The sequence below is a fragment of the Plectrocnemia conspersa genome, unplaced genomic scaffold (genome assembly GCF_051122295.1).
Source record: "Plectrocnemia conspersa isolate PC_06_02 unplaced genomic scaffold, ASM5112229v1 ptg000001l, whole genome shotgun sequence".
NCBI classification, from domain to species: domain Eukaryota; kingdom Metazoa; phylum Arthropoda; class Insecta; order Trichoptera; family Polycentropodidae; genus Plectrocnemia; species Plectrocnemia conspersa.
This window is the reverse complement of record NW_028277165.1, coordinates 1,947,922-1,963,223: the sequence shown is the minus strand read 5'-3', so window position 1 is coordinate 1,963,223 and position 15,302 is coordinate 1,947,922. Positions and strand designations below refer to the sequence as shown.

At 28.4% G+C, this 15,302-nt stretch overlaps 1 protein-coding gene across 1 annotated transcript in view; it reads right to left on the bottom strand.

Annotated features, from left to right (window-relative positions):
• Window positions 1–14,544, bottom strand: part of emp (epithelial membrane protein) — a 61,487-nt gene extending 46,943 nt beyond the window's left edge. The window contains exons 1-2 of the mRNA XM_088184538.1: window positions 14,340–14,544; window positions 6,748–6,819 (exon numbers count right to left, since the gene is read on the bottom strand). Of these exons, the coding sequence (XP_088040664.1) occupies window positions 6,748–6,769 (22 nt within the window). The 5' untranslated portion in view covers window positions 6,770–6,819; window positions 14,340–14,544. The remainder of the gene's footprint in view (window positions 1–6,747; window positions 6,820–14,339) is intronic.
• Between the last annotated feature and the right edge of the window lie 758 nt (window positions 14,545–15,302).

Genomic DNA, 15,302 nt, shown 5'->3' with positions numbered 1-15,302 from the left:
AGCCAAACACGAGAATGTTTTCGGCGATAGCTTTGAAGAGCTGGAAAAAGTTATGAGGGATTGTGCTTCTATGTATTTTAGTTGGGTACTTTTTTTTTAATGTTTAATATTATTCATATATTAACCATCATTATGCAGTAACGAAACATGTCAAATCATGATGGTCAGATTTGTAATAATATATAAGAAAATATTAGGCTACTTCAATATTTTAAGAAGAAAAAATTATAATAAAGAATGGTTATACATTTGAGAAATGAACTTAATTAAAGGGATTCTTATAAATATATATTTTTCAGCTTTAATTGCAGATATTAATTAGTATTTTTTTGATATTTATTCATATAAATATCATTGTTAAATCTAGAAATTATTTTCTCAAAATAAGCCATTCATTGTTGTTTGTGCAAGGTCTTTAATTAATAGTTATTCTGACGAAAAATTGCTTTTGATGTGTTTAATGACGCAGATATTTTTTTGAAATCAAAGAGTCACATTCCATCAAGGATGTCGTCGATCATATTTTTTTCCTACATATTCACTACACTACATATTCGTCTTGCTAAAAACTCGTTATGCGAGCAAATATTTTTGCTGTTTTTAGATTTTTTCGCAACGCCCAAAAAACAGGTTCCTTGCCAACGTGTAACCCAGAGGATACTTTCGCGGTCAAGACACGATGCATCAAATCTCCATTATCAATATTTTTCAGTGTCATTCTCAACAAAAAAATACCACAACGACCTTAGTGATTCGAAGAGTTAAAACATTGACCATGAACAATGAATAAGACTTATTTGCATATTTCCAACGAAAACGAAATGTTTTTATATTTGCTTACGTGCTTTCGACTGAAAGGCTACAAAGCACAAGAAACATTGCATAATACACGACTACGTATTTCGAAAACACTGAGGAAAAATTAAAAGCAATTTTGCGCTCGTAAAAAATGTTTTGACAGAGTGAAACAATATTTTTCAATGTTTTTTTTTTCACAAATAATTTAACAACATTCTAATGACGTCAATTGATGGTTGTATTGATTAAAAAAATTGTAGCTCATACGTCAATAGATGGCAGTACTACGTAATAAAACAGTGACACCTGTCGGTAGCTTTTCACATTGATTTGTTATTAATTATAAATATTTTTTTTATTAAAATGTATTTATATCGTTTTAATTGATTTTTATTTATTAGTACAATTTTTTATAATAAAAAAAAATTATAATAGTTAAATTAAATAATAAATATTGTAATAATAACAATAGAAAAGTATGATTGAATTCCTAATTTTTAAATAATGTTTAAAATAATAATAATAATAATAATAATGTGTTTTAATACAAAAATAAAATAATGCAATCTTAATGTAAAATTCACCATATTGATTTTTTATATGTATGTATCGTTCATTTAATATTATTTTAAAACTTGAAAAGAAATTTATAATAATAAGATACATAATTATTTTGAAATACAATGATACATTGTACATATTTTTTAATTTAGGTTAGTTTGTAAAATTACAAAAATTAAAAATTAAGCTAAATAAATTAAATATGTTTGGTTACTCTAAAAAGTATTTATTTTTTTAATTCAGAAAATGGCGTTTACGTACACATATAAATTAAATGTGTGGCAAAAAATGTAATTCAACTTAAATAATTTAAATAAAAACGTATGATTTATTCATAAAAAAAAATAAAAATCAATTTAACGAAAAAACTGCATAAGATCACAAAAATATTCATAAAAAAATCACATTCATAAATTAGAGCCTTTAACTAAACTTTAAGTGAGTTATAAACAAACTATTAATATTATTATAATAAAACTAATCATATAAATGTAAACAAGATAACAATATAATGTTGAGAAGCTAAATTATTTTCTGTCAAGTGTTTTAATTAATAAAATATAATAATACCGTATATTTATTATAATATAATTCCGTTTTATTATCTTAAGTGTGTTTTAAACTCCATTAACAATCATATAAAAAAATGTTAAATATTGTCAAGATCACCCATAATTGTTACGTAAAAAGCTGTTTTTAAAAAACTTGTTTCAAGGGGCATTAAAATAACATTTTTTATTTCAACAAAAAAAGTAAAGCATCTCCATTAATTGTATTATAACCGTTGGATCTTACTTTACCAATAAAAAGACGCCGAGCAGACGACGTCTCTAAATTGCACAATCCATAGGACAATCGGAATAAACTTTTTTTGAGTCGCAAAATTAAAAGAAGTTTATTGGACAAAATCAAACAAGAATAATATAATTTATTTGACCAAATATATAGTACCAATAAGATATAAAATAAATAAATTCATTACTGTAACTATTTTTTACTATTTTAACTACAATTTGTGACACACCACTTTATGAAGTAAATTATTGAAAATATTTCAATTTTATAGTCAAGAAGAACTAATCGATAATCGCTAAACAACTCGAATCAGAAATAACATCTAGTGGATCTTTCAGCAATAATCATAAGTTAGAAAGATATGTCGATATTCATTTAATTTACCTCGCAGGTTAAGACACGTATGTACAATCAAAATATTACATTTTGACCAAATATTTTATTTATATGTTTATTTAGTTAATAGTATTGATTATTAGAATCGTCCTAGGACAAAAAAATGATAAATTGGATTAATGTTATTATAAACAGCAAAAAACAGGTAATAAAAAATGATGATCAACCTAGTTTATCTGATGACTGAACTTTCACTATATTTATTTCACTATAATCATACTTTTAGTTTTAACGTGAAACAGTAAAACTACTTTGAGATGCATTAATGAGATTGATCAACAAATATTATTAACCAAAATCAGCTCGAATTGATAGAAATAATTTATAGTTAATTATAAACCTATAATAAAGATTTAGATCTGATGATTTGATTCAGAATATGCGTGTTAAAATCTAAACTACATTTTTAACAAACAAAACACATACTCAATCTAAACATGAGATCAAGATAAAAAAATATGTAAATCGTGAATCGAAGTTAGTCGTAATACAACAGCAGGAAAAATACACCTAATATAATAAAAATCAGCTTTTATTGCCTTATAATTATCCTTATTTGTTACATTCATTCGATTCATTCATTCATAATAATTTACGTTTATTACATTATGATATATTTTTAGAAGGCAGGATACAGTAATAAAAATACCTCTGGAAACAATGCATTAATCAGTCAATAGAATCGGTAAAACATTTTTAAAATAACGATACATATAATATATTTGACCTATTGAGATATAAAAATCTATTTTATAAATAGCTATTACTATTCTTGAATATGTATATTTCTATTTTTCAATTATTAATATATCTATAGTATCTGCAAAGTTTCATAGAAACTTTTCAGAAATAGTATTTGATAAATTACGTTTTATCGCATTTAAACTTTTTTTAAAGTAGGTCAGAATCTATTGAATTCAAACCTTAAATATTTATTAATGTTGATAATCAAAGAAAAATAAAATATTTTAATATTAGACCCATATAAAAAATAACACATAAATCAGAACAACTACATAGTAAAAATATATTAAAACCCGGCAACGTTACAAATGAGCGCGGACAAATGAGCGTGTGTCAAAAGAGCGCTGCATTATAAGCGCTGTAACAAAATAGCGTGCGTGAAATGCGCAGACAGTCATATGAGCATTTGACAAAAGAAAGCACGTCATAAGAGCGCAAAAATACTTGGAGAAAATTAAATAATAAATATTCTAGGAATTTGTAAAAAATATAAGTAAATTGTGAGAAATTTACAAAGAATAAAAAATCATCAAATATAGGCAGTAAATTTAATATTTTATGTGCTAGAGCGTAATGACGATTAAAATGATTAGTTAAAAAAAACATTGTTATTTATTGATTATTACGTACATAAAAAAGTATGGCTCCCCATCCCCATGCGTACGTTATACATAAATGTGTACTAAAATGAAACGCTGATTTTGAATTTATCATTAGATTTGTTCTGTAATGTTTCATTAAATTGACAAATATGTATCGACTCGACTTGCAATGAATGCGTACAGTTATAGGTCCCATATAAGAACTCAATCTTAAAGAATTATTACTATTTTTAAATATGCACATTTAAATACTAATAGTTACAAAGTTAATTGTCTTTGACCAGTTTCATCCAAACTTCAATAAATGTATTATACATATAACTATTTTTTTAAATTGATCAGAATCAGTTTGATACAATATTTAACAGTTAACATTTATTTATTTTTAGAATTTATAAAATTTTAACTATTTTTTTATTTTAATATGTATATTATATGAAATAACCTCTTTATTACTTTCACTGCGATTTTTAAAAAAAAAATCTCTAAAATTTTCATAAATTTCTACAAATGTAACTTAAAACTGCTAATTTTCACATTACAATTGTATAGCTTAAAACCGCTGTTTTCACATCTAGATTTAAAACAGGTAGTGATAAAAGGGACAGGGATTACCAATCACTCAAATATGTTTAACAACGATATTTCGATTTTTCTAGGATTATTTGATGAGGTAACGAATTTCTAGATATCTTAAATATCAACCGTATTGCAAAAATATGACGAAACAAACTGAATAATAATATTAGGCAAGATATTCACATGATCTACTTTTCAGAAAAAATATATGGCAATACAACTATAACTACGAAGTTATTGTGCTCTAAACCCAAAAGAAAGGACGTTTTTATACTGAATAATTTTGCCGGTCAGTTGTAACTTATTTGTTGTTTGGGTCGCATATTTTGCGTTACGAACATAACAACAACAAAAAACAGCCTAATTTATAATGGAAAATTTCGTTCTAAATAAAGTATTTTACGCACTTGTATGCTGTATGAATTCCACCAAAAAATTAGCAACCACAGCAATTAAAAACATTTGTGCCGTCTATGATTAAGTTTTACTGGTTCGGAAATTTAAAAAATGGTTTAAAAGATTTAAGACAAGCCTAGCTGCAGAAATTGAAGCCAATATAGAGATCTCGATTTAAAAGTTAATGGATAAGACAGGATATATTCATGGTCTAGCATTCAAAGAAGCTTAGAAAATATTGGGAGGGCGTGGAAACAAAGCGTGTGGGTTTTATACGCACTAAGCGACGAGAACAAGGCGACGCGCCTGCTTCAAAAAATAATACTCTCGGATGGACTACCGTTGCTCAAGTTCCATATTCTCTCAATATAGGACCATCAGATTACCGTTTATTTAGATGTCTACAGCATAAGTTAGATTAGTGTTAGTGAAGTTAAAACATTTATTTCTGAATATCTTAACTCACAACCAGTCAGTTTTTACAAATGTGGGATTAAAAACTTGCCTGATTGTAAAATAATGTTGTTATTGGAAAAATACTTTTCATTAAAAAAACTAATATAGCTTACATATATGACACATAACCAAAAAAAAATATTTTTTTAATTTAATTAAATTTAACGTTTTTGCTCTTTTTACATTTATATTTTAATATCCGCCATTTTAAAATAAGGTGGCGTATGTTGATATAATCAAAACTACGACATGTCCGCAAAAACTGTTATATCTCAAAAATGTGTCAAAGTCAAAATAACAAAAAAGTATACCAACACAAAACTCAGATTAAAATTAGTAACACAAGCACTACATTACACTTTTTTTTATTAATTGAAATCATAATCATTTAATTAAAAATTACTTTTGATTTTTTTATCAAAGTATGAGTTCTTAAAAGATTAATAATAGAAAGAGCTTATCATAATTAATAGTGAAGAAAATATTACAGCTGAGACCAATAAATTTTTTTTTGATAAAATTGACGAGCGAATAAAAATTAGTAGACTCAAATTGAGGTAGATAAACTGCATGAACCTGACGCCAGGACAATTGTTTCCAATTGGAAGTCAGTTGCTAAGGAACGAACGAAATTAACCAATTATGATGGTGATGATGAATATCAGAATATGCTATAATATGATGACATATAACCGACTTATTGTCTTTCAAATATTTTCGTAATGAATTTTTGTGGTTAGAAATGCATTCAACAACATACGTTTACATGAAAGCGAAAGCGTAAATAGAAATTAAATTTTTGTAATATAGATATATTATATTTTAAATACAGATTATCAAAATAATATTATCGAGTTAAAATAAATTATACGCAGGACTAAAATTTATTGCATTATTAACTTAAGGTATTTTCGCGAAAATTGGCATACGCACATTAAATATTGATTATTAAAACTTTTTCCTTATAAAGTTAATATTCTAACGTCATTGAAAAGCTAATTATAAAACGAAGATTTTTGTTTAAATTGAACATACACAAAATTGCCAACTTCCTGTGTCATTTCGACATTTTTTGGTCCAATTAACCAAAAAATCCGTACGTAATTATTATGTATTAGGGAAATCGTTTTCCAATGCCATCGCTGTACAATTTTATGCAATACAAAAGATTAAACCTTGATTATGAAATATATTAATACGTTATTAATAATAATATCGCGAAAAGTAGCAAATCGATATAATATAAACAAACACGTACGAGTGAGTGTATAGTCAGCTGAATCAATGTTTACAAGGCGGATTCGATGCGTGACATTAAAAAGTTTTTAAGACACGTACATTATATATTATAAATACGGAAACGCGTCCAAATGATAAAGATAGTAATATTAAAGTAAGAATAATTATGAACGGTACTTACGACATGCCTTCACGCTGGTCATCTTGCAAATGAAAATGTTTACTCGACGACGCCGGTGATTTTGTGTTCAACCTTAATAAAATGCAAATTATTGTATTGCGTTTACAAAGCATTAGTATAAACATAAACTTATTTGTATAGATGTATATGTTTACATATAAACACACATTAGCAAGTACAGAGTGATCCAAAAGACACTTTATATTTATTAAAGTTTAATATTCAGCAACAAAAAAAAAACAAATAACATTTTTATTATATGAGTAAAATTATAAAATTATACGTTTTAACCACTCTATACATGCATTAAAAAGAGACTATAAAAGCACTTAATATATAAATATTTATTGTTCGATTGAAGACCATTTCTATTTGCAGATTCGAGCATACGTCATATAAGCATATTTATATAAATTTTAAAATTTTGCCGAAAAACAGACTTGACATGAAAGTAAATCATCGAGAATAAGACGTCATTTGTTCTAATTAATATTTTATATAAGATTATAAACATGATGAAAAATTAGCACGAATACCTAAAAAGTTTTAACCAAATCAGTATACACTTTAACTTTCTTCAATTATTTTTAGTATTACAATACAACCGATCAAAATAAAAGATGCAGAGAAATTCTAAATTATGAGTTTCTGTACAGAAAGTTTCACGCCGTTACTCTTTCTTATAATAAATTATATAACAATTAGAATTTAGTACAGAATCTTAGATTAAAATATGTTTGTTAACTCAAGAAATAATATTTTTTCTAATCTAAATATAATAAACTAATATTATGCGAATATACATAATCACCAGTTGATACTTGGTTTATGTTAAAAAATGTCTTTTAAATTCAACTAATAATATTTATTTTTTCTTGTATAGTATTATTTATTTATGGTGAGTATTACGTCATTAATATGTATATGTTAGATTAAAAAATCTATGAAAACCTTATCTGTGGGGATTATCTTCTTTTTTTTTTAAAGATTAAATTAAGACCATCGTGGCATAACAGGCCCAATGCGCCACTATGGTCGAAAACAAATTTTAAGTTTATAAAACATAAAAAAACGTATATATACATAAATATAACAATACTTAAACATAACAAAAAATTATAAAATATCAAAATTAAATGATACAAACTGGATCAGATCCTCGTAGCTAACATTAAATAAGTCAATATGTAATGCCAGTGTATTAAGGAGCCGGATGGCCACAGCTATAGGCGAGTCGGCAAGTGCGGATGTCCTGGCCCTAACGGCCATCAAAAGAGGTCGCGATCGTGATTCTCGAAAATTGGAATTTCTCGAGAATTGTCGACAGCACCTTTTAGTAATATGAAAAAATGCTTAGCGACATACAGCTTTCTGCGATAACTCAACGAATCATATCCCAACGCTCATAAAAGAAAGGCGCTGGGATATAAGTACGGATAATAACCAAATGTCCTTTTGCAAAGGTATCTTAAATACTTTTTCTGAATTTTTTCCACTAAAAGGGAATATTTGGCTATTCGGGGATTCAAAATTATAGATCCCGATTCAAGAATGCTATGAACTAAGGTGTCATAGAGGATGCGAATAACTGACAGATCGTCAAAGTGAAAGGCATTCCTCATAACAAAGCCGAGCATCTTGAAAATTTATCACAGACGTCGTGTGTGTGTAGAGAGAACCTCCATTTGCTCTCGAAAGTGATTCCGAGATCTTTAGTGGAAGTTTCTCTAGTCAAAATGTTACCACCGATATGGTAGAAATAAGCTGATGGCGAACGTTATCTCCCAGACATCTTATCTCCCAGTTACCATAAAAATTGAAAAGCACTCATATTTATATAGGATTCGGACTTATTTATATTCATCTGTGAGATAATATAAGAAGAGAAAATTTGTGATTATCGATTGAAATTATGAGTTTGTAATAAAAACTGATTCCGACTTTCTGGATATAATAAAAATTGAAAAGCACTAAGATGTATATGCGATTTAAACTCAGGTCCTTAAGATGTTATTCACAGATATTCATCCGTGAAATTGAAAAAAATATGATAAATAAGATTGTAATTAGTAGTAAATATATATTTACTACTAATTACAATCTCTTCGACACGATAGAACATAGATATTGAAAAAACACTAGGGGCCATATGGAATTAGTACCCAGATTTTTGAGATAATAGTCACTGATTTACTATTTTTTTTACACCAATAAATCAGATATTTGTATAATACAATTTAATTGTAAAATATTTAAATTGAGGACAGAACTAAAATGGAGACGCATAGTTTTTTATTGTAAAAAAACGTATTAATTAAATAAAAGCTTTCTTACTTCAATAAATCTCAATCATACTATACTATTGTACTAATCTGTAAATGAGGTTGAGCAGTAAAAACAGTTATGAATCAATAACAAGAAAAAGGTCGATAATTGCAAAGTGAGAGGCTGTGTGTTTTTAGGCATTAGATAAAAAGTAAAAGTCTGACGTAAAAACCTATTGTAGCCGTAAAAGTCACAAATAAAATAAAGTTCGTTGCGCATTACATTCTCAATGATTTTGGAAAGTAAACTTATGAAAATTCACTAGATTTTATATATATATATTACAAATGTAAGAGTCATACTTTATGATAGACACTTATCTACATAATCCTTAGTATTGTTTGTAATGGATTATAATTTATTATAATGACTATAAAAAATATAAAATATTACTATGTGGTATGGCTAAAGTGCAATGTTTATTATCTATTGAAAAGAATATACACATTTGATCAGATTTATAAAAAATAATTTTTCACTATTTTTTTATAATATAATAATATATGATTAGCTCTTAAAACAAATCTAATTAGTCACGGTGCGATCAGACACACATGCATGTCATACAAGAATGCCGACAAATGCAACCGTTTTCTTATCCGAATCACTTAAGTGTCTGGTCGATTATAAACTAACAATATTTATTTAAGTATTCCTCAAAATTTCCACTAGGTAAGCCGAGATGGTACTTAATAAGTAAAGTGTCTTTCCTTGACCTTACAAGGTCATTATTAAATCCTGGTCATCTCTGAGTCTAGTGCTGATACTTTTATTTCTCCAAAACCAGTTACTGGGTTCATAATTATTCCAATAATAACCGGTTGTTGATCAAACTATAGTTATACCTAACACATTCTCGCAATTGATATAAAAATATAATACAAATCAATTAAACACGTGCATAATTATTGTCTTTTGCTGAGATGGCGTGTGCATATTAGAACGGTGTCGTAATGTATCGATAATGTAGTGAGTTAATTGCTACAGTTATCTCCTTGATCAATGTACGACCTGAGAGTTTATTATCAGAGTCCGAATGGAGCGTATTGTGTGAAAAAACTGAGATTAACTCTCAAAGATGGCAAGGACGACGACCAACGGCGTCGTTAATTGGAGAAGGAAAAAATGTGAATCAGCTGCAACTGGTTTTGATCGCTGTGTTCTATTTTGTATCTATACAATCATTTCATATCATATAACATTTTAATGATAAAGGTTGGAAAATGAAGGAAATTTGCTAAGAATTATAATACGATGTTATTAGTCACACAATACTGGATTATCAAGAAATTTTAACTCATCGAAATACCTGTTTTTATCATGGTTTTCCTACAAATGATTTTTTATAAATACAATTGTATTGGTTAAGGACAAATTTCTGTAAATTGTGGCATTCATTAAAAATGAAACAGTCATTGATTAAACAACTTTCTATATATTGATTTTTAATAAAAGTAAGGATTTCAGTATCACGTTTGGTATAATACTATTGTATTTTTTAATCAATCAAAATTTATAAAACAATTTGTCTGTTCAGCACGAAATGAAATTTAGCTTATTTTTATTTGGTTACAGCGTAAAATATCCTAAAATATGGTAAATACAAAAGTTTTAATTAAAATATTGACAGGCAAAGACAAATTGTTTTTTTAAGAAACTTGTTTATTGATATTTAAGCTTAAAGTGCAAATAATTACTATTAAAACTTGTTTAAAATTCTTTGGTATAAAAAGAGGCAAGTAAAGTTATGATCTAAAATTATTGACTAACAGCCATGCTATAGATTAAAGAACTTATCTTTACACGAAATTTTAGATTAAAACAAAATATAAAATTTATACAAGATATGTTTAGCAAAAGTTTCGCTAAAACAGTTATTAAATTAGATTTTTAGTCAGCATTATGCAAGAGACATTCATTATTTTTTCCAAAAAATTTCACTAAAATACGTGGACCTTACTTTAACAAAAATAAGGGTCACGTTTTTTATTTAAATTGTTCATCACAATATTTTTTGATGGTTTAGAAAAATCTAGGAAAACCTAATCTGTGTTGTTGGATATAAATTATATAATAATACACCGAGTATACCACTTTTTTTGGGGTCTTTTTTGCATTTAAATGTTAACTATTGTGGTACGAAAATAAGTGTATTTTTACTTTTTATGGAATACTAAAAATTGACGTTGCACTGCGAAATGTATTTTACCATTTTTAAATAATATAATAATAATTGTATCATTTTTTCAATACGAAAATCTACCCTTAGCCGTTTTTTGTTCTAGTAAAATTACAGTTTTTGAGTAAAAACCTAAAAAAATCGCGCTACACGGTCAAAGTTTAATATTTTATATGTTTTAAATACAAATTATTTGAATATGGAAATGAATTGATAGTAACAATTTTTTGGTCAGAAAATATTTTTGAAAGCAGTTAATAATAATTCTAAAATGTACGAAACACGACGACCGACACGGATTCTTACTTATTCTGTACGTGATTTTTAAAAATGCCTGAAGCTCAATGATATTGTAATAATAAATTCAAATAATCAGGTTAAACTCTACGTTCATGACTTTCATCTTTAAAAAAAATATATTTTGGTAGAATTATTTTAATTAAAACCACAAGAAATGGATTTTCATGGTATTTCAAAATTTTGTTTCACAAATTACAAAGTGAATATAAGCCATTATTAGCTTTTACGTTACAATTTTTAAGAAAATATAAAAAAATATTTGCTACGCGGTTTCACATCCCTTAAAAAAATAGCGAAGTAACTATATTATTATTGGTAAATGAACCATATGGATAAACATTTTATTTGTTTTTGCGCAAAAAAAGATTAAAAAATCTCACAACTTTGCAAATTAAATGCGTTTTTTATTAAAAATAAACTACTTAAAAATCTCACAAAACATTTCTATTATATTTTAAGCAATATTTGAAATTAATAAAATAATTTAACCTTTTAATTGCCCATCTAATTATTGATGTATAGATGATCCAATTCAAGCTTCCAATATTGGCAACGCTGTAAATCAGACAGCTGTCAATGATTACGCTTGTTAAAAGTTTACGAAATGGATCGCTTAACGCGTTATATGTGTTTTTTATTTGTTCTACAGAAATAACAATTCTGCATGCACTGTGTATCAAAATTTACAGAACAAATAATTCGCAACGTAGTGAAAAAAAATTGAAAAGACTAGAAGCGTTCGAGGTAGGGTATGGCCTGTGTTCAGCCTAGAGTATTGCTGCTATAAGTGAAAGTGTGGCCGAAGACCCGGAATTGTCGATTCGTCGGCGTTCAAAATTTTTTGGGCTTTTCTTGTGGCACATTTTTCATCTGGACTTGTATCTACACCGGTATAAAATTCAGATAATACAGGAAGTGAAGCACAGAGGCCATGGATAGTGAATATTTTACGCAGACTGGGTGTTTTAGGATCAGAAAATAAATGCTGATTTTAAAAGAATATCTTATTTTCTGATGAGGCACATTTTTACCTCTATGTGTATACTAATAAGCAAAATTTCTGCATATGGAGCAAAAAAACATATAGTTTACGAGAGACTATTACATGCGCAAAAAGTGACTTTTTGTGCGCATTGTGGTCAAGCGGCGTCATTGTGCCTTATTTTTTTAAAACGTCTGTAACAATCGCTATAAGCGCATAGTAACCGATTATTTTTTGTACAAAATGAAGATATTGATGCGCAAGTGAGGAGTTCCCATGTCGCAATATTTAACGTTTTAGTAGCGGCAACAAGCCGCTGATTTAAAGCTATTTGTTTTTGTGGGGTTTCACTAAAAGTCATGTCTACGCCGACAAACCCGAAACGTTAGCGCACCTAAAAACCAACATCCAGCAAATTATAGCCGAGATACCGTCCGAAATTTACGAAAAAGTCATCGAAAGGATTGGCTGCTGCAAAAGTTCAAGCGGCACCCATTTAATTGACATAACTTTTTATAATTAATGAAATATTTCTAATGATCGATTATTAAAAAATCATAATATATCCTTAAATTTGTTTCGGTTTTTTTAAATAAGTTCGAGCATCCTTTATATATTTTTCTAAAAACAAATACCCTACATTGCATCTGGTCATATAAATTATATTTTTATATTAAAAATATACTACTCAAAAACCTTACAAATAATTTAACAAAATTATTTTTATTTTCAAGATTTTTAAGATTACTATACAAATAAAAGATATACATTTAGAAAAAAATATTATTTGTCAAGAATCAAATACCATATTTATCCCATTGAAAAAATATATTTATTGCTTTTAATTAAAAATTACTGATATAGAATAACCATCGCTAGATTAACTTTAATATAAATTATGCAAATAAAATACGAACAACTTGAATGATTTTAAGATGTTGATTAAAAATACTAATAACAAATAGCACACCCAACCGCTGATCTGAATAATTGTATAGACTAGTTTTTAATCATGTATTTTCGAAATGCGTCAATAACAATAATTGTGTGCGAAGATGAAAATTATCATCCTATTGATGCCGAAAGATGTTTTCGGCGAAACGTCGGGAACAAACCCAAATTGAATGCAAAGAAAAAATATATTTTTTTCCTAATTTTTTTCTACGCTCAATTAATTTATTGGGTATTGAGCTGCAACTAGAAAGAGTATGTCAAGCACTTATTTTATCAGATAATATCGATAATACTATAATAAAGATTTCGCAAGAGCCAACCACCGTTCCGGATATGTCGCACTCTCGGACAGTTGGCAGCATTGCCCGTTTCGGTTCATTTCTCGCGCGCACACACAATACACATCCGACGCGAAGAAAGCATATCGTTTCCGTATTCATTTTTCTTCCGCCGAAGAATTTACGCAGAATCGGTCGGCCGCGCGCGCCTTTATAATTCGATTAAAAAAGCAATTACATTAATTTGACCACAGTCCAAATCCCATTTTCGCAAAGGGGTTTCGCAATCTATAATTACAACAGCATTTCATTCCGCTTATGAAATTACAACTTTGCGAGTTGCGCGTGCGCCAAATTTAAAATTAAAGCGCGCGTGCGCAGATTAAGAAATTCGGCAAAATTTGATGCGTGCGCATGCGCATATGCACTATTTTGAAAACAGAAATGTCTTTTCAACCATTTATACTTGTACGTTTGCCGTTCGTTAGTAATAATCACAGTTTTCACTGAGAAGATCTGCAAATAGAAACGGTGGCTCGAACTAGGCTATTTTTTTTTTCTAAAATGCGTTTACTTTTTCACTCGATACCGCTGTTTGGCACAATTTTCGGTCTTTCGGTCACTGGTGCTCCATTCAAAGACACATGATTCGTCACATACGCACGGTGTAATACTACTGTTTTTTATGCGTAATCTAATGCGTGAGCGCGATTCAGAACGGTGGTTGCAGTCCACTTGTGTCCATATGCTTTCGCGCGAGGTGCTCGTGATTGACTGCCTCCGGTAGTATTCGTCGAGTGCACAACTCCACGCTGTTTTTTGTCAACCTTTTTGCGAAGCGTCATTGCCTTTGCTTCGAGCGTCGATCGGTCAGGGTTGCCGCTCCAATTTTCCTAGCAAAAGGCCATTCTACATACATATGTATGTTTGACTCTCCCAAGTATTTCTAATACATCCCCTTATTAGGTACAAAGTACGCTACATACATGTGTAATCCCATTGTTATAAAAATACATTCGAGGTTCGTCTCAAAAGTCTCTGAATATTATGTGTGATGATAATAATAATTCCTGGCACTCAAATTGTTAAAATATGTTATATATAAACAGGACCTAGTCCATATGGTAAAATAATCAAACTTGTCAAAATTGCAATAATTATTTTCAGAGTTTGGTCAATTGTGAGCAGTACTTAGTGGAATTGACAGTGTGGAATGGTGGTAGTAGTTTTTACGGTAAACGGTATCATTTCAATGGTGCAATCCATCTATTACGATCGTCTTTACTAGCTCGATTCAATATGGCCATGGTCTTTTTCGAATAGCTTAGTTTGTCTACTTTTTACCGCTGTGATGAGTTGTTTAAAAAACTTGTTTTCATTGCGGTTATGTAATTAAGCGTTAATGGAACACAAATCGCATTATATTTTTACTTCTTCCTATAGATTTTTTGTGAGCCGAACTTAGTGGAATGAATAGTTTGGTTTGCGGTAGTAGCTCTTAGTGGGCCTTGACCATTGCTTAGTATAAAAATCTATT